Source organism: Gobio gobio (assembly GCF_949357685.1).
Source record: "Gobio gobio genome assembly, chromosome: 14".
NCBI lineage: Eukaryota > Metazoa > Chordata > Actinopteri > Cypriniformes > Gobionidae > Gobio > Gobio gobio.
In genome coordinates, this window is record NC_137107.1 from 21,127,940 (window position 1) to 21,148,853 (window position 20,914).

The following is a 20,914-nucleotide window of genomic DNA, read 5'->3' on the forward strand; positions in this document are numbered from 1 at the left end:
AAGCATATTTTGATGCGTATCTGGTGTAAATCCCCAAACCCAACAGTTTAATGACAGGTGTCCAGTGTCTCAGTGGTAGAGGAGAATCTAGGGCCAGTTTTGTCCTCCACAGGGATTTTTCCCGGGTTAATAGTTGCTTTAAAGTGGACACTCACGACGTCCCCACAACACACTTTCAGTCAGTGTTTGAGTTCAAACTTGTTTTTTGAACTGGATGAAACTGGTCCCCATAAGGAACTTTAACAGTGTGTGTGTTTGAGGTCCTCATGAAGCCTGTTTTATTCCAGATGTGTGTGTGTGTGTGTGCAGACAGAGTTTGACTGGACAGTAGTACATGTTTAAAGATGAAGTTGCCCTGTCTTTCTCTCTGAAGTCATGCGGTGTCGTCTTCAGACTTCTCTCTTGTGTTTCCATGTCCTAATATCTTGTCATATGACTGTTGTCTGTTACAGATGTGCAGCATTGCTGTTAATACCAGCGCATCAGGTCACGGTGATCCTTCTGTCCGGTCAGAGACTCAGATGGACGAGGAATCGGCTCAGATCAGCTCTCCTCAACAGGTACGTTCATGTTCATCACTGAAAATGTAACTCTTTGCCCTGTTTTAGTGTTTTTAAAGCATATTTTGATGCGTATCTGGTGTAAATCCCCAAACCCAACAGTTTAATGACAGGTGTCCAGTGTCTCAGTGGTAGAGGAGAATCTAGGGCCAGTTTTGTCCTCCACAGGGATTTTTCCCGGGTTAATAGTTGCTTTAAAGTGGACACTCACGACGTCCCCACAACACACTTTCAGTCAGTGTTTGAGTTCAAACTTGTTTTTTGAACTGGATGAAACTGGTCCCCATAAGGAACTTTAACAGTGTGTGTGTTTGAGGTCCTCATGAAGCCTGTTTTATTCCAGATGTGTGTGTGTGTGTGTGTGCAGACAGAGTTTGACTGGACAGTAGTACATGTTTAAAGATGAAGTTGCTCTGTCTTTCTCTCTGAAGTCATGCGGTGTCGTCTTCAGACTTCTCTCTTGTGTTTCCATGTCCTAATATCTTGTCATATGACTGTTGTCTGTTACAGATGTGCAGCATTGCTGTTAATACCAGCGCAGCAGGTCACGGTGATCCTTCTGTCCGGTCAGAGACTCAGATGGACGAGGAATCGGCTCAGATCAGCTCTCCTCAACAGGTACGTTCATGTTCATCACTGAAAATGTAACTCTTTGCCCTGTTTTAGTGTTTTTAAAGCATATTTTGATGCGTATCTGGTGTAAATCCCCAAACCCAACAGTTTAATGACAGGTGTCCAGTGTCTCAGTGGTAGAGGAGAATCTAGGGCCAGTTTTGTCCTCCACAGGGATTTTTCCCGGGTTAATAGTTGCTTTAAAGTGGACACTCACGACGTCCCCACAACACACTTTCAGTCAGTGTTTGAGTTCAAACTTGTTTTTTGAACTGGATGAAACTGGTCCCCATAAGGAACTTTAACAGTGTGTGTGTTTGAGGTCCTCATGAAGCCTGTTTTATTCCAGATGTGTGTGTGTGTGTGTGTGTGTGTGTGTGTGTGCAGACAGAGTTTGACTGGACAGTAGTACATGTTTAAAGATGAAGTTGCTCTGTCTTTCTCTCTGAAGTCATGCGGTGTCGTCTTCAGACTTCTCTCTTGTGTTTCCATGTCCTAATATCTTGTCATATGACTGTTGTCTGTTACAGATGTGCAGCATTGCTGTTAATACCAGCGCATCAGGTCACGGTGATCCTTCTGTCCGGTCAGAGACTCAGATGGACGAGGAATCGGCTCAGATCAGCTCTCCTCAACAGGTACGTTCATGTTCATCACTGAAAATGTAACTCTTTGCCCTGTTTTAGTGTTTTTAAAGCATATTTTGATGCGTATCTGGTGTAAATCCCCAAACCCAACAGTTTAATGACAGGTGTCCAGTGTCTCAGTGGTAGAGGAGAATCTAGGGCCAGTTTTGTCCTCCACAGGGATTTTTCCCGGGTTAATAGTTGCTTTAAAGTGGACACTCACGACGTCCCCACAACACACTTTCAGTCAGTGTTTGAGTTCAAACTTGTTTTTTGAACTGGATGAAACTGGTCCCCATAAGGAACTTTAACAGTGTGTGTGTTTGAGGTCCTCATGAAGCCTGTTTTATTCCAGATGTGTGTGTGTGTGTGTGTGTGTGTGTGTGTGCAGACAGAGTTTGACTGGACAGTAGTACATGTTTAAAGATGAAGTTGCTCTGTCTTTCTCTCTGAAGTCATGCGGTGTCGTCTTCAGACTTCTCTCTTGTGTTTCCATGTCCTAATATCTTGTCATATGACTGTTGTCTCTTACAGATGTGCAGCATTGCTGTTAATACCAGCGCAGCAGGTCACGGTGATCCTTCTGTCCGGTCAGAGACTCAGATGGACGAGGAATCGGCTCAGATCAGCTCTCCTCAACAGGTACGTTCATGTTCATCACTGAAAATGTAACTCTTTGCCCTGTTTTAGTGTTTTTAAAGCATATTTTGATGCGTATCTGGTGTAAATCCCCAAACCCAACAGTTTAATGACAGGTGTCCAGTGTCTCAGTGGTAGAGGAGAATCTAGGGCCAGTTTTGTCCTCCACAGGGATTTTTTCCGGGTTAATAGTTGCTTTAAAGTGGACACTCACGACGTCCCCACAACACACTTTCAGTCAGTGTTTGAGTTCAAACTTGTTTTTTGAACTGGATGAAACTGGTCCCCATAAGGAACTTTAACAGTGTGTGTGTTTGAGGTCCTCATGAAGCCTGTTTTATTCCAGATGTGTGTGTGTGTGTGTGCAGACAGAGTTTGACTGGACAGTAGTACATGTTTAAAGATGAAGTTGCTCTGTCTTTCTCTCTGAAGTCATGCGGTGTCGTCTTCAGACTTCTCTCTTGTGTTTCCATGTCCTAATATCTTGTCATATGACTGTTGTCTCTTACAGATGTGCAGCATTGCTGTTAATACCAGCGCAGCAGGTCACGGTGATCCTTCTGTCCGGTCAGAGACTCAGATGGACGAGGAATCGGCTCAGATCAGCTCTCCTCAACAGGTACGTTCATGTTCATCACTGAAGTGTTGCACATTTTTACCGTTGCAAATGTGGCAAGTATGTGTATTTTGTACATTGTCAACTGCTTTTTGTCACTTAAAGGGATATTTCATCCAAAAATGAAAATTAGCCCATGATTTACTCTCCCTCAAGTCTTCCTAGGTGTGTATGACATTCTTCTTTCAGACAAATAAAATCTGAGTTATTACAAAAGTCCAGGCTAATCCAAGCATTAGAATGGCAGTAATAGTTGCTCTGTTTTTGAAGTCCGTAAAAAATGCATCTGTCCGTCAAATAACTGCTCCACACGGCTCCAGGGGTGTTAATAAAGGCCTTCTGAAGCGATTCGATGCGTTTGTGTAAGAAAAATATCCATACAACTTTATAAAGTAAACTTTCGGCCGATCGCCTTCCCTGTTCAATTTATGGAAAAATTGTTGAAAGTTTTTGGGTGAACTATCCCTTTAATTAGAAGCGCCACAATTTTAAAATCGTCTTCTGTTAGTTACATAGCGACGAAACAGACATTTAGAAGTTTATTTTAAAATGCAAGTATTGAAACAAAACAAAAAAACCTCTGTAAATTTGCATTTTTGCAATGCTATAATTGTCCAATTGGATGATCAAAAGTTCTACACACACTTGCAGTCTTATTTTTGAACCTCAAATACTATTTTATAATAATTCATGTTGATTATACTTTTTGTTTACAGATTGTGACACAGCTCCAAAATGAGGTTTTTGTACCCAGACTGAGACGGACTAAAAGTGTCATGGTAAGTCTTCTAGTAATTGGCCCTTGACTATCCTGAAATTATTATTATTTTATGATCATGCACTTACTTTGCGTCTGTGCTTCTCAGTTCACTCGTTTTTGACAAGCTTTGGAGTTTTTTCATCTTTTGCACCTAGCTTATAAATTGCTAATAACAAAAAGTTAAATGTTCACTGAGCGTTTTCTATGCGATCAAGTGTTTAGATGTCCTCTCGATCAGATTATAAAAAGAATCCAATCCAATAGAAATTTTATTTGGATCTAGCTCAATCGTAGCAATTAAGGTATTTTACATAAAGGCTTTTCAGTTGGATCGAGCCATCAATCGAATTACTAATGGAGTTTGGTTGCATGCAAACGTAGCCATTGTTATTTCATATTGATCAGGGATTTTGCTTAGAGCTGCCATCAAAATGTATTCTCATTATCAATTACTTGGTGACTAGTGTAACTTAATGCAATAAGAATATATTATTGTGAAATCATTTTGACTATAAAATATTAGAGAATCATCAAAAATGGAATACCTAAACAGTTAATTGATTATCACAAATAGTTGCCAATTTATGTCTGTTAATTTACTGATCAATTAATTGTGGCAGTTCAACCCATTTCTAATTAACTTTTTTTTTTTAGCTAAAAGACACAGATCCTCAAGATTCTGGTGAGCTCTTTGATTCTACACCCGAGAGTTCAGATAATTACGTTCCCGATACCACTTCCGACAGTGACAGTGATGTTAGCCTTGCTCTAAACCCAACAAAACGTCAACTTCTTGATGAACTGGATGTTGATGAATCTGGCTCAGTGAGCTCCCCTGACTGTGATTCCACAACCACAGACAAAGTGAACAGCCTTGCGTCTGATGCACCTGGAACAGGAGAAGAACCCAGTTCAAGTCAGAACACAATAGACAGCGTGGTTGTATGTGAATACCAAAAAAGAGATGGCGGTAGAGTGTACAACAAGAGACATTACTGCTTGTATTGCTCTAAACCATACGCTAAGATGGCAAGGCATCTAGAAAGTTCACATGAAAATAAATCAGATGTTGCTCGAGCTCTAAGCTTTCCAAAGGGTTCAAAGGAGAGAAAACAACAGCTGGGTTATATTCGCAACCGAGGAAACTATGCCCACAATGCTGCTGTTATGGAATCAGGAAAGGGGGAACTGGTGCCATACAAACGACCACCTAAAAAAGTGCAGGGAGAAGATTTCATGCATTGTGCATACTGTCAAGGACTTTTTACTAGAAGGGTCCTGTGGCGACACATGCGTTCTTGTAAACTTAAACCCCAGTCAGTCCTCCTCAAACCAGGAAAAAATCGTGTTCAGTCCATGTGTACATACACTGGGCCTGTGCCTTCAAACGTGACCAAACACCTGTGGGGAGTAATCAGTGCCATGAATCCTGACCCAATCACAGATATAATAAAAAATGACACCGTAATTACTGAATTTGGGCAGCGCTTGTTAAACAAAGGTGGGCTATCAGACAAAAACAAACAGTGTGTGCGAGAGAAGATGCGAGAATTGGGACGGTTGATTCACAATGCGAGGAGAGTCACCTCTTTAAAAACAATGGAAGATTGTGTAAATCCAAAGAAGTACATGAAGACTGTCAAGGCTGTCAAGTATACGTGTGGGTATGACAGTGAAACAGACAAATTCATGATTCCATCGCTTGCAAACAAGCTTGGTAATTCCCTGGTCAAAGTAAGCAAACTCTTAAAAGCTCAGGGCTTAATCTCAAATGATGAACAGCTTGTGAAGAATGCCAGTGAGTTTCTTGAAGTCCATGCGAACAAGTGGAATGAGCTGATCTCGGCTACAGCATTGAGGAACATCAGTGAAGCAAAGTGGAATCTGCCCACTATCATGCCCTTTACTGAAGATGTCCAAAAAATGCATACCTATCTCAGTGAAGTGCAAGACGAGTGGTTCAAATTACTTTCCGAAAGTCCCTCTACTAAAGCCTGGATGGAGCTGGCGAAGGTATGTCTAGCCCAGATGATTCTCTTTAACCGGCGCAGGGAAGGAGAGGTGGCCAGCATGCCTCTGTCTGCATTTCTATCAAGAGACACTTCTGATCCGCATGAGGATGTGGACTGGGCACTCTCTGAAGTAGAAAAAAAACTCTGCAGACACTTCACAAGGGTTATCACCAGGGGAAAGCGTGGTCGACCAGTTCCAATACTTCTGACTCCAAAAATGCTGTGTGCCTTAGAACTCCTTGTTAAGCAGAGAGAGGCTTGTGCAGTTTTAAAAGACAATGCCTATATGTTTGCGAGACCAGAAGCCATGACACATTTCCGAGGGTCAGACTGCCTCCGTGGCTTTGCAAAGGCGTGTGGTGCAAAGTGTCCCAAGTCACTGACATCTACCAGACTGCGAAAGCATGCCGCAACCCTTTCAACAGTGCTGAATATGACCGACACAGAGATGGACCAGCTGGCAAACTTTCTTGGACACGACATAAGAATACATCGTGAGTTCTATCGACTCCCTGAGAAGACCCTGCAACTTGCCAAGATCAGCAAAGTCCTAATGGCCCTTGAGCAAGGAAGATTAGCTGAGTTCCATGGCAAGAACTTGGATGAAATTGGGATCGATCCTGATGGTGTGTTATTTTATTTGTCTTTCTTTGATTTTCTGTTTACCATGTTTTCATATACCATGTGTTTATGATCCATTATATACCATTGTTAAGCTGCACTTTCAACTTCCACAGAAAAAGTTCTTGACTGTGATGAGGAAGAAGGGAGCATACAAGAGGAACCCTGTTCATCTACCGTTGACGGTTTGTATTTCTGTCAAAATATACACTACTTAATTTTGCATAGTTTGCATTCATACTTTTCAGTTACGTGACTTGTAAAGACCTGACAGGCAAAAACATTGTTCCAACATTGAAGATGCTCCAGTACGCCTAGGATTGGGTAACAAACTGATACTTTTAAAACGTACCGGTGCCTGAACCAATACTTTAAAAAAAAAAAAGAGACACAAAACAAGGTGGATGAGATTAAAGAATGTCTATTTATTTATTTATTATTATTTAAAACTTTATTACAAGTTTAAAGTATACTTAAATATATAAATAAATACAAAACACAGTTTACTTAAAGGTCCCATGGCATGGCATTTTTCTATTATTTTATAATGTTTCCTGAGGTGTACTTATATTGTTAGAATGACTTTTACATCATAAAATGTCATAATTTAGAAATAAAAGGCATTTTTTCTATACTGCTGTTTGCCCTGTGGCTGAATGCCCTGCTTCAAGAGGTGTGTCTGCTGTGAGACTTCAGTAAAAACGCCCACTGTTGTGATTGGCTGACATCTTTGCATTTTAAATGAGCGGAGGGGGCGTGGTTTAACTTGGTCTACGAGGCACGAGCAGGCACGAGCTGCTGCCAGAGAGACGGATGGACCTGAGTTCACTTCACATCAGTTCTCAGCATGTCTGAACTGTTGTAGTTACAGCATATACTTCAGGTTATTAGTCTATTTCTAGTCGGAGGGACTGTCACTCATGTCAGAAAGTTAGTAACTTTAGTAAATTATGGATCAGCGCTGACTGGAGACGCCAACCGTTTAGAACGATTCAGTCCGATTTGGTGAACTGATTCGGTTCACTAAAAAGAACAGGTTCAAAAGAAAGATCGTTCGCGAACCGGACATCACTAACGTACCAGAGACGGAGCTCAGCGATCGCTAACAAAGTTATTTATAGTACCTACTGAGTTATGAGAGCGCTGTCAGTCAGCGCGAGTTTATTGTGTTTGTATCTGAGAGTTCTGAATAAACACGAGTCCCAGTCACACCGAGTCCGTCTTCATCATTATTACCAACTTTGTAACACATGCAAAGTACCATTACAGCTGTCGAGATGAACGAGTTAAAAGTAAGTGTTGATAATAGCATTATTTTTAAAATAAAATAAGTGTCAGTGCACAGCGCAAACAAAGGCAAGGCAAGGCAAGGCAAGTTTATTTGTATAGCACATTTCATACACAGTGGCAATTCAAAGTGCTTTACACAGAAATGAAATAAAAATATTACAGTTATAATAGGAATTAAAAGAAATAAAAAATAAAGAAAACATTGAAAGATAAAAATAAAGAGTATAATTAAAAATAAAAACAGGGTTAAATTTAAGCATATAAATTAAAATGCAAGCAGTTCGGACAAAGCACGTACAGTGGCACAGTGCTCATTCAGTAAATGCTAGGGGTGTAACGATTCGTTTTAACAACGATTCGATTCGTATCACGATTTGAGGTTGTCGATACGATTCAAGGACGATATTGGTTCATTTAGAACGATACGATCCGAAACGATTCAGTGACTTGAAATCGATTCAGTAACTTTTTAGCCAAAAATTGTGTGACTGAAATAAATATCTGGATACTGGTCAATGTAGGTGAAGTTTCCTAGATTCCTGTTGTTTCTTGTAAGGGAATCAGGTATCAATTAATTATGGATATAAACAAACAAGTAAACAACAATTAATGGCAAATGCATTCAAATTTTATTTGAATAAAGTGCAACCAACAGTTTAGGTTGAATTAAAAGGAAGTTAACCTTTTCTGCTCTCATTTTCAATATTCAATACATTTTCAATAAAAGCACAGTAAGTGCAACCAACATTTCAACAGTAGGTTAACCTGCTACTTCTGCTTTTGTTTTCCAACATAAAAATATTACAATATTAATATAAGAAATAAAGTGCAACTAACTTCTCTTCAGGTTTAATTAATAGTAAGTTTACCTGCTACTTTTGCTGTTGTTTTTCAACATTAAAATAATACAAATACAATATTAATATCAAAAATAAAGTGCAACCAACATTTCTTCAGATTGAATAAACTGGCTGAACCTGCTACTACTCTCAGTTTAATAAATAAACAATATTTAACAAAGATAAAATGTAACCAACTACTCTTCAATGACTACATATTTCTTTTTCAAAAATATCAACATGATCTGACCGCAGAACACTTCTCTGTGCGTTCACTATGTCTCCAGCAGTGCTAAAGCTCGCTCTGCTGGCACACTGGTGTCAGGAATGCACAGGTAACATTTAGCAATGGTTGAAAGTACAGGTAAAACGTTACTAACTTAGCTCTTTCTCCTGGTGGCTTGATAATTTCTCGCACGTTGGCTTCTCTGTCATCCGCCATGCTATGTTTTGTTTTCTTAGCGCTGCTGCTGGTGCGTGCGTTGCGATGATGTCACAGATAGGCAGACTTAATCGAGTAACGTTTAACGGCTTTATCATTAAAAGTGCTAAGAAAAAATATCCATATAATGTCTGACGTGCTTAAATCCAATGCGTTATTTCCCATGATCGATACAATCGATTGATTACCTTTTAAAACGATGTTAGATCGATATATGTCGTCCGGAAGGCCATCTTGCCGAGCACAGATCGATGTAGTTAGATCATAGGAAAATAAATCGATACATCGATGTAGTAGATGAATCGTTACACCCCTAGTAAATGCACAGCTGAACAAATGTGTTTTGAGTCTGGATTTGAAAGTGGCTACTGTTGGAGCACATCTGATCTGTTCAGGAAGCTGGTTCCAGCTACGGCTGGCATAATAGCTAAACGCAGACTCTCCTTGCTTTGGGTGAACCCTTGGTATTTCTAATTGTCTTGATCCTGATGATCTGAGTGATCTGTTGGGTTTGTATTTAATCAGCATATCTGCAATGTATTGAGGTCCTAGGTCATTTAGTGATTTATATACAAGTAATAGCACTTTAAAATCGATCCTAAATGTAACTGGAAGCCAGTGTAAAGATCTGAGGACTGGTGTGATACGGTCATATTTTCTGGTTCTGCTCAGGATCCTGGCAGCAGCGTTCTGTATGAGCTGCAGCTGTCTAATGGTCTTTTTGGGAAGGCCGGTGAGGAGACCATTACAATAGTCCACCCTACTGGTAATAAAAGCATGAACGAGTTTCTCTAAGTCTTGCCTGGAAACAAAGCATCTAATTCTTGATATGTTTTTGAGATGATAGTAAGCGGATTTAGTTATTGCTTTGACATGACTATTGAAACTCAGGTCTGACTCCAAAATCACACCAAGATTCCTGACTTGATTTTTTGATTTCAGGCCTTTAGCCTCAAGATATGCATTCACCTTGAGAATTTCATCTTTGTTTCCAAATGTAGTAATTTCAGTTTTGTCTTTGTTTAACTGAAGAAAGTTTTGGCACATCCAACTGTTAACTTCATCAATGCATTTACATAGAGAGTCAATGGGGCTGTAGTCATTAGGTGATAGGGCTAAGTAGATCTGGGTGTCGTCAGCATAGCTGTGGTAAGCCATTTTGTTATTTTTCATTATTTGGCTGAGTGGCAGCATATACAGGTTGAATAGTAGTGGTGCAAGAATTGACCCTTGTGGGACTCCGCATGTCATGGATGTCCACTCAGACTTATGGTCACCTATACTCACATAATAACCTCTCCCTTCTAAGTATGACCTGAACCATTTGAGGACCATTCCAGAAAGCCCAACCCAATTTTCTAGCCTGTCAAGAAGTATTTTGTGGTCAACAGTGTCGAATGCAGCACTGAGGTCCAGTAGTACCAGAATTGATGTTTTGCCTGTATCTGTATTGAGGCGAAAATCATTTATAATCTTTATGAGCGCTGTCTCTGTGCTGTGATGCGGTCGGAAACCAGATTGAAAATTGTCAAAGTATCCGTTTGAGTTCAAGAATTTGTTCAGCTGACTGAAAACAACTTTTTCAATGATCTTGCCTATGAAGGGGAGATTTGAGATTGGTCTGTAGTTGCTCAGTATGGAGTTATCCAGATTTCTCTTTTTCAGGAGAGGCTTTACTACTGCGGTTTTTAGGGAGTTTGGAAAAGTCCCAGAAAGAAGTGAGGAGTTTACAACTTCTAGGAGATCTGCTTCCAAACAGTTAAACACACTTTTGAAAAAAGAAGTGGGGAGTGTGTCAAGGGCGCAGGTTGATGTTTTAAGGTGCTGTACTGTTTCTTCTAAAATTTTACCATCAATTGCTTCGAAATCAGTCATAGTAACTTTCTGAGGCTGTGGTCTGATCTGATTCACCCCAGAGAAACTCAAGGATGTGCTAATCGCATTTCTGATATTAATGATTTTCTCTGAGAAGAAGGAAGCAAACTCACTACATTTGCTGTCTGAGAGCATTTCACTGGGAATGTGACTCGGGGGGGTTTGTTAGTCTCTCTACAGTAGCAAAGAGAGTGCGTGTGTTGTTTATGTTTCTGTTTATAATATTTGAAAAGAAGGTCTGTCTAGCTTTGCCTAGTTCCACATTGAAAGCACGAAGACTGTCTTTATAGATCTTATAATGGACTACAAGTTTTGTCTTTCGCCACATGCGTTCCGATTTCCTGCATTGTCTTTTCATTAATTGCACTGCTGTTGAGTTTCTCCAAGGTGCTTTTTGTTTGCCACTCTTTTTTCTGACTTTCACAGGAGCAATATCATCAATTACACCCTTAACTTTTGAGTTAAAAGAGTCAAGGAGAAAATCAACAGAGTCTGCAGATATGCTTGGTGTTAGAGATATAGCCTTCATAAACAGCACACTAGTGTTCTCATTTAAGCATCTCTTTTTGACAGAGACAGATCTAGTTTCAATGGCAGGAGAGATTGATATATCAAAGAAAATACAGAAATGATCAGACAGTGCCACATCCTTAATAACTATTGATGAAATATTTAGACCCTTACTGATAAGTAAATCTAGAGTGTGTACACGATCATGTGTGGGTCCGTGAACATGTTGTGTCAAATCAAAAGTGTTAAGAACAGTCATGAGATCTTTTGTTGTACTGGATTCAGCATTGTCAATGTGAATGTTAAAATCCCCAGCAATAGCAAAACAGTCATACTCAGATGAGATTGCTGATAACAGCTCTGTAAAGTCATCAATAAAGGCCGGAGAATATTTCGGAGGCCTATAAATAATGATAAGCAGGATGCGTGGAGCACCTTTTAGCACAATGCCCAGATATTCTAGAGACAAATAGTCACCAAATGATACTTGCTTACATTGATAAACATCTTTAAATAGAGCAGCGACCCCCCCCCCCCCCCCCTTCTGACTGGTCTGCAGACACTCATAAAAGTAAAGTTAGGAGGGGCTGTTTCATTGAGGACTGTTGCACTGCAGCTGTCTTCTAGCCACGTTTCATTTAGAAGCAAAAAATCTAGGTTGTTTGTGGATATTAAGTCGTTGACTAGAAATGATTTGTTTTTAAGTGAACGGATGTTTAAGAGTGCTAACTTAACAGTATTAATTTTATTTTTTTCCCCCATAGTAATCTTAGTTTGACAATTAACAGGCAGCAGATTAGATGGGTTTGCCATACGGCCTGAGAAAGCCTTGGACTTTCTATCACGTACCAGAACAGAAATAGAGAAAGATAAAGGCACACTGGATTCACGCATGTTTTGTAAACATTTGATAAGATTGCTGGTGACTTTGCGAGGACCCAGAACACGTCACTGAGAGCTGGTATCAGTTGTTTTTGGTGCAGATGGAGGAGGGTGTGTGCCCTGACGTTGTGACCGAAGAAATCTCACAGGAGGAGGGGCAGAGCGAGCTGGGCCCACAGTCTTTGGTGGTTGTGGGCCTTGACGCTTTTTGGTTGATATCTGGGGGCTCGCAGCGATCGAGTGTGATTGTCTGTTTCCAGTATAAACAAAATCCATTTTCTCTGTGAAGCTCAGAGGCGGGGATGCTGTAGAGCGGAATAACATGTCTGGTGAGGGGGGCTGTTTCTCTGGTGTTACCGGAAGCTGCAATATGTTATCGTCCGGTTCAAGGAGTGACATTTCTTCCAGCCTATTGCTTATATTACATATAAGTTTTAAAATTTCACCAGTGTCACTCCTGATGGTCCCCATTTTTACCAGTGCCTCCACAGACTCCACAGTATGGGCTGAGATGTTACTGTTTAGTGCCTCGATCTGTGTCATTTGGAGCAGTTCTAATTCGTCACAGTCTATCTGTGGTGAGCTCTGAGGGCGGGGCTCAGCTGGGAGTGTGTCCATGAGAAGTGGTTGTTGTGGCTGCGTGGTGTTATCATTGTCCTTGTGGGGTGTATCAACCGCATGTCCATTCAGATGCTGAAATGAAGTCCTGTGATCGTACTTTACTGGTGTGTGTGTGCCATCCAGGTTGAGTGGGTTAGCACACACAGCTGAAGGATGATGAAGGGAAAAATAAATATTGTCCTTTAGCACTCTTGCACCGAGTTTGTTTGGGTGGAGGCCATTTGATGTAAACAGTTGTCTCTGACTCCAGAAGAGATTAAAATTGTCGATTAAAGTTCACTCCCTTCATGTTGCAGGTTTTTTGCAGCCATGTATTAAGCCCAAGTAGCCGTGAAAACCTATTTGTTCCTTTTGCTGGAAGTGGTCCACTGATGAACGGCTGAACTTTCAGTTTCCTAAGTGTTTCAAAAAGTTCATTAAAATCCCTCTTTAGAAGTTCTGACTCCTCTCTCTGAATATCGTTCTTTCCCACATGAATGATAAGTCGATTTGCAGTCTTGTGTTTCATCAGAATGTTCTTAAGTTCCCTGTTGACATCAGAAACTGTTGCTTGTGGAAGGCAGCATGTAGTTGTATCCCTGCTGCTAATGTTTCTGATTGTTGAGTCGCCCACTATCAGAGTCCTGGGCTCGGCTGCGCTCTGAGCTGAGGGCCGCTGTCTGCTCGACCTTGAGCGCCTGTTAGCATTAGTGTTAGCTGCGGGCTGATTCAATCTGTGTTCGGTCACATTTATCACGTTTGGGGATTCCTCACCCACATTCATTAGCTCTTCAAATCTGTTTTCAAGATGTATATTTGGTGGTAGAAAACTAGTGTTTGCAATCCTTGTGTCTGGGGTAGAGCATGCTACTGCGGCAATATGTGATGCTCGTGACAATCTGATGTCTCGAGTGCCTTTGGGTCTCGCTCCCTGTTTGTTCCATTGATTAGTGTGTTGATCAGTTACTTGTTTCTCTACATGTTGAGTAGCACTACATTTATGGGACTCACCGGCAGTGTGCAGAGGGCGATCATGATGAAGCTCTGCTGTGTGATTCGTCTGGTTGGATGGTTCCGTAAATAACTTTGTTTCAAGAACTGCAATCCTTTGTAAAAGTCTGTGGCAGTTTGTGCAGCAAGTAGATTCTAGAAGAGGCATTTTCTTATCCTTTTGAATGTAGGCAGCTGTGTTTTCTCTTCTCCGGAATGTAAGCTGGAGGCAGTGGGAGGCTGGTCGGTTGAAATATTCCGCTTTTTGTTTAGGAATTCAGTCACCAGAGTTTCTAATTTTATCATTGGAGTCAAGCTTTGTCGTTTGAGCAATGTGCTGATTTGCTGAAGTTGTAAAATATAGAAGCGATAGAGCAAAGCGCGGAGCAGTAAGCAAGAGCGTCCGAACAGTAGCGAAGCAGGAAGTAAAAAAGCCAAAGACACAACAGCAGTAATCGAATGTAATCCAGTTTATTGTGGGGCTAGGCTGGCTAGCCCGAATATGCTCACGCTTACTCCCTTCTGCTTAATCTTACGCCGCGTTTGGTGCCTCCGCTGTCGGCGTGTGTGAGGCCGATGTTGAGCAGAAACTCATGACTGTATGCACATTTTAGAACCGGTAGACGCGACGAGGACGTACAAAAACACTGACTCACAAGATAGAAAACACGAAAACACCGTTCTGTCTGGAGAGAGAGAAGCCGCTGCGTGTGCACGAAAAATAAATAATTAGCTACACATCAGAAATCACTGATCACAGATCAGAAGGAACTGAAAAAAGACTTCTGTTTTCATCTGTACATCCAAACACTGAGAAACTGCCAGCATTCACTCGTTCACAAGGAATGATCTCTCGAGCGTTTGCATGGGCGTGCCAGATTCTCTGGGCGGAGGAAAGGGAGGTAACCGTTCCTGTTTGGACGTCAAACCAGGAGACTTCAGGATTGGCTCGTCTGGCCTGTCATTTTCTCAAAGGCAGAGAAAGACAGCCAGAACTCGTGTTTACACCGATCAACATTTCTATCTACTTGGGGACAATATTCAGGCTAGGGGAACTCATATTAATGTTGAAAAACCTCATAAAATGAAAATTTCATGCCATGGGACCTTTACTAATACTAGTGAACTAATTTAACACTAAATAACAGTTACAGTAATAACAGCAGTCGTCTGTGTTCTTGGTCTGCTACAAACCAGCTTCAGCTTTATTGCAGAAATATGACCATATTCTCTGGCTAAATATTCTAGAACGCATCGCCTTATTGTTTCCATGGCGATGCGTCGTGCTTCTCACATGACACACAGCAGCCGTGATAGCTCAGCTATATCGGGTTTATTTCGTTTTTCTTTTTTATTCAAAATATTCACAAACTTGCTAACTTTGTCATGAACTATCTGATATTGGGATTTTCAAATGTGTGTTAGTTGATCTATACTGCGCGATGGGCGGCGCCATATTAGTTTACGCCTCAGAGAATCGGATTTGTCGGATTTACATCACGTAAATTCATTCACGTCTCACAAAACACATGAAAGTAAGTGACCTGAACTGGGAGAAAAATAGAGTAAACTATAGAGTCACTATATAATGTGTATCTGATATGAATAAAACACGTAGTTTATAACTATATAACTATAAGAAGTTATAACTGTCTGAAAGGATTGTTTTTGCCGCTTCCATAGACAATGAGCATTTAAATGTCTGAAACCTAAAATAAACATTGTGGTTGAAAACACTGAGTAGTTGTGATATGTGACGAGCGCTGAGCGTGTCTGTCTCTGGCTCGGCGCCAGCCAAAGTGCGAAAGCACGTTTGAATTTAAGTGGCACCGAATGAGGCATTGAAATCTGCGTTCTGATTTGGTCCGGTACATACCGGTTACATAGGTACCGGGTTTCGGTACCCCAACCCTAAGTACGCCGAGCAAACACTTTTTTGATGAAACTGCTTATTATGTATCGAATGCCTCCAAGCTATTCTTCAACATGTTTTACACTAAACATTCATTCTGGAGTGATTTTTCTTTTTGTGCTACCATAAGATTTGTTTCATTAGAGAAACGTGTACATTTGTCGTAAAATGCTAGCTGATCCACTCTTCTCATGTTGGGTGGGTCATGGCACAGAACGAACCATGTCAAATGATTGTTAATATTACATTTATGCATTTTGTTACATTTACATTTATGCATTTGGCAGACACTTTTATCCAAAGCGACTTACATTGCATTCAAGGTACACATTTTACATTTGTCAGTTCTTGCTTTCCCTGGGAATTGAACCCATGACCTTGGCGTTGCTAGCGCTATGCTCTACTGTTTGACCAACAGGAAAGCTGTAGCTCAAACATTATTTCAATAATATTATTTCAATAATATTGAAATAAAATGGTTAAATACTCAGTTTACTTGAGCTTATGTTTGATTAAATGTCCGCTAGAAAGATTCATGATGTAGATGTAGTTCAATTATACTTGCAATAATGAACACAATTGCACTTTTATGCAAGAATTATTTAAAATCATTAGTGTGACAAATAACACATCAGTTGTGTATTGTCAGCATTCTAGAGTACCGGTTTATATATTTCTGAAAATGTTATTATATAAAATAATGTTGACTTATTTTCCATAGAACCATCAGCAGAGGTGGCACTTCCTCCTTCCGAGAGGAATGATATGCCGCCACCACCCAAGAGACGCAAACCACCATCAGATGAAGAGATGCCTTCAAGAGTCAGTGCTGTGAGGCCTTCTTCCAAAGGTTAACTCTTCACACATTTCTCTTTAGCATGTCTGCTTCTTTCTGTAGATGTACTGTCAGTTTATAGACTAAACTCAATGATCATTTTAGGCCAGGGTATTTTAGGTCAATCAAACAGTGATTTTTACACTAAATGTAATTCTATTTATAGGTAGAGTGCACATAATTTTCCTTGCACTGTAGATGCTGACATAAATACTAGGGCTGTCCTCAACTAAAGATTTTTCTAGTCAACTAGTTGTCGTTCATTTAAGCCAGGGGTGGGGAACGTTGATCCTGGAGGGCCACTCTCTTGCAGTGTTTAGTAGAAAACACTCATCTGCCTGTAAGTTTAGTAATCCTGAAGACCTTGATTAGCTTTAGGTATGTTTGATTAGGGTTGGAGCTAAACTTCCCCTGTGACTAACGACTAATTACATTTTGGTCGACCAAACGTCTTCTAGTCGGCTACCAGTTAGACCACTATTAGGGGGCAGCTAGGGCTGTGACGGTGGAAGTTTCTTACCACCACGGTGGTAATGGACCAACTTCCGGCGGTGGTTAGGTGCGCCAGCGCACGTGTGTGTATATATATAATATATATATATATATAGAATATTACAAATATAAATGAGGCTCAAACATCCATTGAAGCATGCGTGTTTATTTTAGTACTGCAGACAACACACTGCAGCCTGGTAACATTTAAATAAATATTAGTAAATCATGGTAGGCTAATATAAGTTTAGGCTTTGTTTGATTATGCGCTGCGAGAGAAAGCGAAACTAAAAATCTCTAGCGTGTATGAAATGCGCTATACACATAAACTTGACGCATCTTAAAGGGTTAGTTCACCCAAAGAAAATCTTGGTCGACTGAAGTCCTGAAATTTTCGACTAAAAATGATGTTAGGAAAAAAAAAACTTTACATTAATTAGCTGCGCGCTGTGCGCAGTACTTGGTAGCCTTGATGTCTGCCTAAATGAATTCTAAATAAACATAAACTAGTAGGCTATTTGCAGTATATTAAATGGTTTTGCACTGAAATGAGTCTGACACACGAGTCTGTCGGCTCTGACAGCGTGGCATCACATGCACCTGCGCAATATCACAGCCTATGATTTCCCAAAATATAGTAACTTACTATGTTGTCAACTAGTGATATCATCACAAGAACTTTTGAGGAATATGCAACATAATTTAGACAATTGTTTTTGTCATATGTATTATAATAACTGACAGACACTAATATTTCAGCCGCTCTGTGAACATAGGATCAGCTCAGCTTCACGGCTGAGACACGAATAGACTATTAACTTAAAGCTTTTACTCGTAAACACAAAAGGCACGTCCACTTTAATAAAAAAGGAATATTTATTAAACAAGCCAGATCAAGAGCAGAAACAAAATAAATTGCATAACTGAAAAATAAAGCATAGGCTCAAAACTAATACAAACAGTGGCCACACACATTAGGCTCCAAATAAAAAAACATTGAAATATGGCAATTCTGATATGTTCATATAGCCTACTCAAAACAGACGGGGCAACCTAACGCAGACAAGTTAGCTTACCGTCTTTAGGGGATATGACATGTTTGTCGAGCTGTGATATGCAAACTGTTGCTTGCAAAATTAGCATTGTGTCTTTTTTTTCCCCATTTTCTATTTTTTTTTAAATGTTGCCACACTGCCGATGTCTTTGTTGACATGGTAGAAGAGGACTGACTAGGAAAACGCTCTCACAATTAAATAAATAAAACACAGCAAAGTAGCCTAACGTTACTTCAGTCTGTCTCTCTTCTCCAGTGGGTTGGGCTAATCCAAAATAAGTGAAAACAATGGGGGTGTTCTGAAGACAGACTGTTACCTGTGAAACAGGGGTGCTCTGAAAACACCCCCATTAGCAATTAGTGCTCTCCACCTGATGAAATGAACACGACAAAACTGATGAAATGAACGCGGCAAAAAATCGACCAATGAGAATTTTGGTCGAGCCAGAACGTATCGACTAATAATCGACTAATTGACTGGGAGATTACAGTCCTACATCTTCAGAACACAAATTAAGATATTTTAGTGTAAATCCGATGGCTCTGAAAGGCCTCCATTGGCTCAATGCACTTTACACTCTCAAGACCCTTAAAAGACACTAAAGACGTCGATACAAAGTCCATCTCACTACAGTGGTTCTACAATAACTTTATGAATTGGCGAGAATAGTTTTTGTGCGCAAAAAAAACCTAAATAACGACTTGTATAGTGATGACTATTTCAAAACACAGCATCATGAAGCTTCGAAGCGTTATGAATCAGTGAGTCGATTCATGATTCGGATTATGTGTCAAACCGCCAAACTGCTGAAGTCATGTGACTTTGGCGATCCAAACTGCTGAATCGACTCACTGATTCATAACACTTTGAAGCTTCATGATGCAGTGTTTTCAAATCGGTCATCACTATATAAGTCGTTATTTATTTTTTATTTTTTGCGCACAGAAACTATTCTGGTCTCTTCATAAAGTTATTGTAGAACCACTGTAGTGAGATGGGCTTTGTATCGACGTCTTTAGTACCTTTTAAGGGTCTTGAGAGTGTAAAGTGCATTGAGCCAGTGGAGGCCTTTCAGAGCCATCAGATTTACACTAAAATATCTTCATTTGTGTTCTGAAGATGAACGGAGGTCTGACGGGTGTCCAACCACATGAGGGGAAGGACAGAATTTACATTTTTGGGTGAACTAACCCTTTAAGTCTAATAACAAGCACACACTGTGTTCAGTACAATTTGAAGTAAAATGTATATGCCCTACACCGTTTTGTACTTTACCACAGTAAATGACATGACCCCTAATTTAAAGCAAACAAAAGGAAGACCTGTTTATAATCCCATGTGAGAGACGTAAATGAAGATTTGGGAAAATAAATAAGAGATTCCATGTCCAGCAGAATAAAATGGAGTAAGCCTATTGTTAAATTCGTGGAAAATCGGGTGACCAGATCACAAAACGCAAAGCTAAATTTGGCTCAGCTCACAAAGCCTACCTCTCTCGTTCGGCATGAATCCATATGTTTCCATGGGTGCGATGTAACATTTAATTGCAAACCCATTATTTATTTTGTAAACAAAGCTTTGTGCTTCACTCGTGTCACAATATTCACGTCCAAAAAAAGGTGTTTTGGCCGACCACCGCCAGTGCTACTCAGCCCCCGCGGTGGTGCGGTTGTCACGTTTACCGGCACAGCCCTAGGGGCAGCCCTATTAAAAACTGATAATAGGATTCAGAACTTCAGATTGGAATTCTAGCACACACTTTTTATCATTTCAATTATTTTCTGTCCACTTTTAGGTAAAACTACCCAGAAGAAGACACCCTGGCAGCAGACTGAGGTGCAGGCGGTGGAAAGGCACATGAAGCGTTTCATCACATCATTCACTGTACCAGCAAAGAGCGACTGTGACAAATGTTTAAAAGCTGAACCAGAAGCGCTGAAGAACCGCGATTGGAAGACCGTAAAGTTTTACATATATAATCGCATTACAGCTTCCAAAAAGAAATTGCAGTGCAGATAATATGAAGAAACAACTCACTGACATGTCAGGTTTCTTTAGTTGTAGTTTGTTTAAATTCACATGTCTGTGAAATGAAGCACATGTGGAAGTTAAAGTTATTTTTAGGGCTGTCAAAAGATTAATTGCGATTAATCACATCCAAAATAAAAGTTTGTGTTTACATAATATATGTGTGTGTACTCTGTGTTTATATATAAATAATAATTATACACACACAAGCATGTATATATTTAAGAAATATTTGCATGTATATACTGTATATACATTTATATAATTTATATTATATATAAATATAATAAATTTTTCTTAAATATATACATGCGTGTGTGTTTTTATATATAAATAATAATTATACAGAGTACACACACCTATATTATGTAAACACAAACTTTTATTTTGGATGAGATTAATCGCGTTTAATCTTTTGACAGCCCTAGTTATTATTTTTCTTATATATGATTTTATTTTTTATACTTTTTATTAACAGGCCAGTTTTGAGGTTTAACTTCATTTGAGTTCTGGAGTTTGGACTCAATAAAAGACTATTTCTGCAGTTGTAATGTGAATAAATGTCTTGAGGTTCAATTTGTAGTAGATTTATTATAGTGATAAGTATCAGGTGAATGAGTAGTAGATGATGCTGGGTGGTTGGCTGTGGTTGAATACTATGTAAAGAAAATAACAATTATAGAAATAATAGTTTGACGAGGAAAGGTTTAATCGTTTT

General features: G+C 39.9%; 1 protein-coding gene across 1 annotated transcript in view; it reads left to right on the forward strand.

Annotated features, from left to right (window-relative positions):
• LOC307137062 (uncharacterized protein) overlaps positions 1-20,187 on the forward strand; it is a gene marked incomplete at both ends in the record, with an annotated part of 29,897 nt that extends 9,710 nt beyond the window's left edge. Inside the window, 6 exons of the mRNA XM_079834541.1 lie at positions 2,949-3,056; positions 3,770-3,832; positions 4,468-6,451; positions 6,563-6,631; positions 16,508-16,636; positions 19,964-20,187. Coding sequence (XP_079690667.1) covers positions 2,949-3,056; positions 3,770-3,832; positions 4,468-6,451; positions 6,563-6,631; positions 16,508-16,636; positions 19,964-20,187 — 2,577 coding nt within the window. The remainder of the gene's footprint in view (positions 1-2,948; positions 3,057-3,769; positions 3,833-4,467; positions 6,452-6,562; positions 6,632-16,507; positions 16,637-19,963) is intronic.
• Between the last annotated feature and the right edge of the window lie 727 nt (positions 20,188-20,914).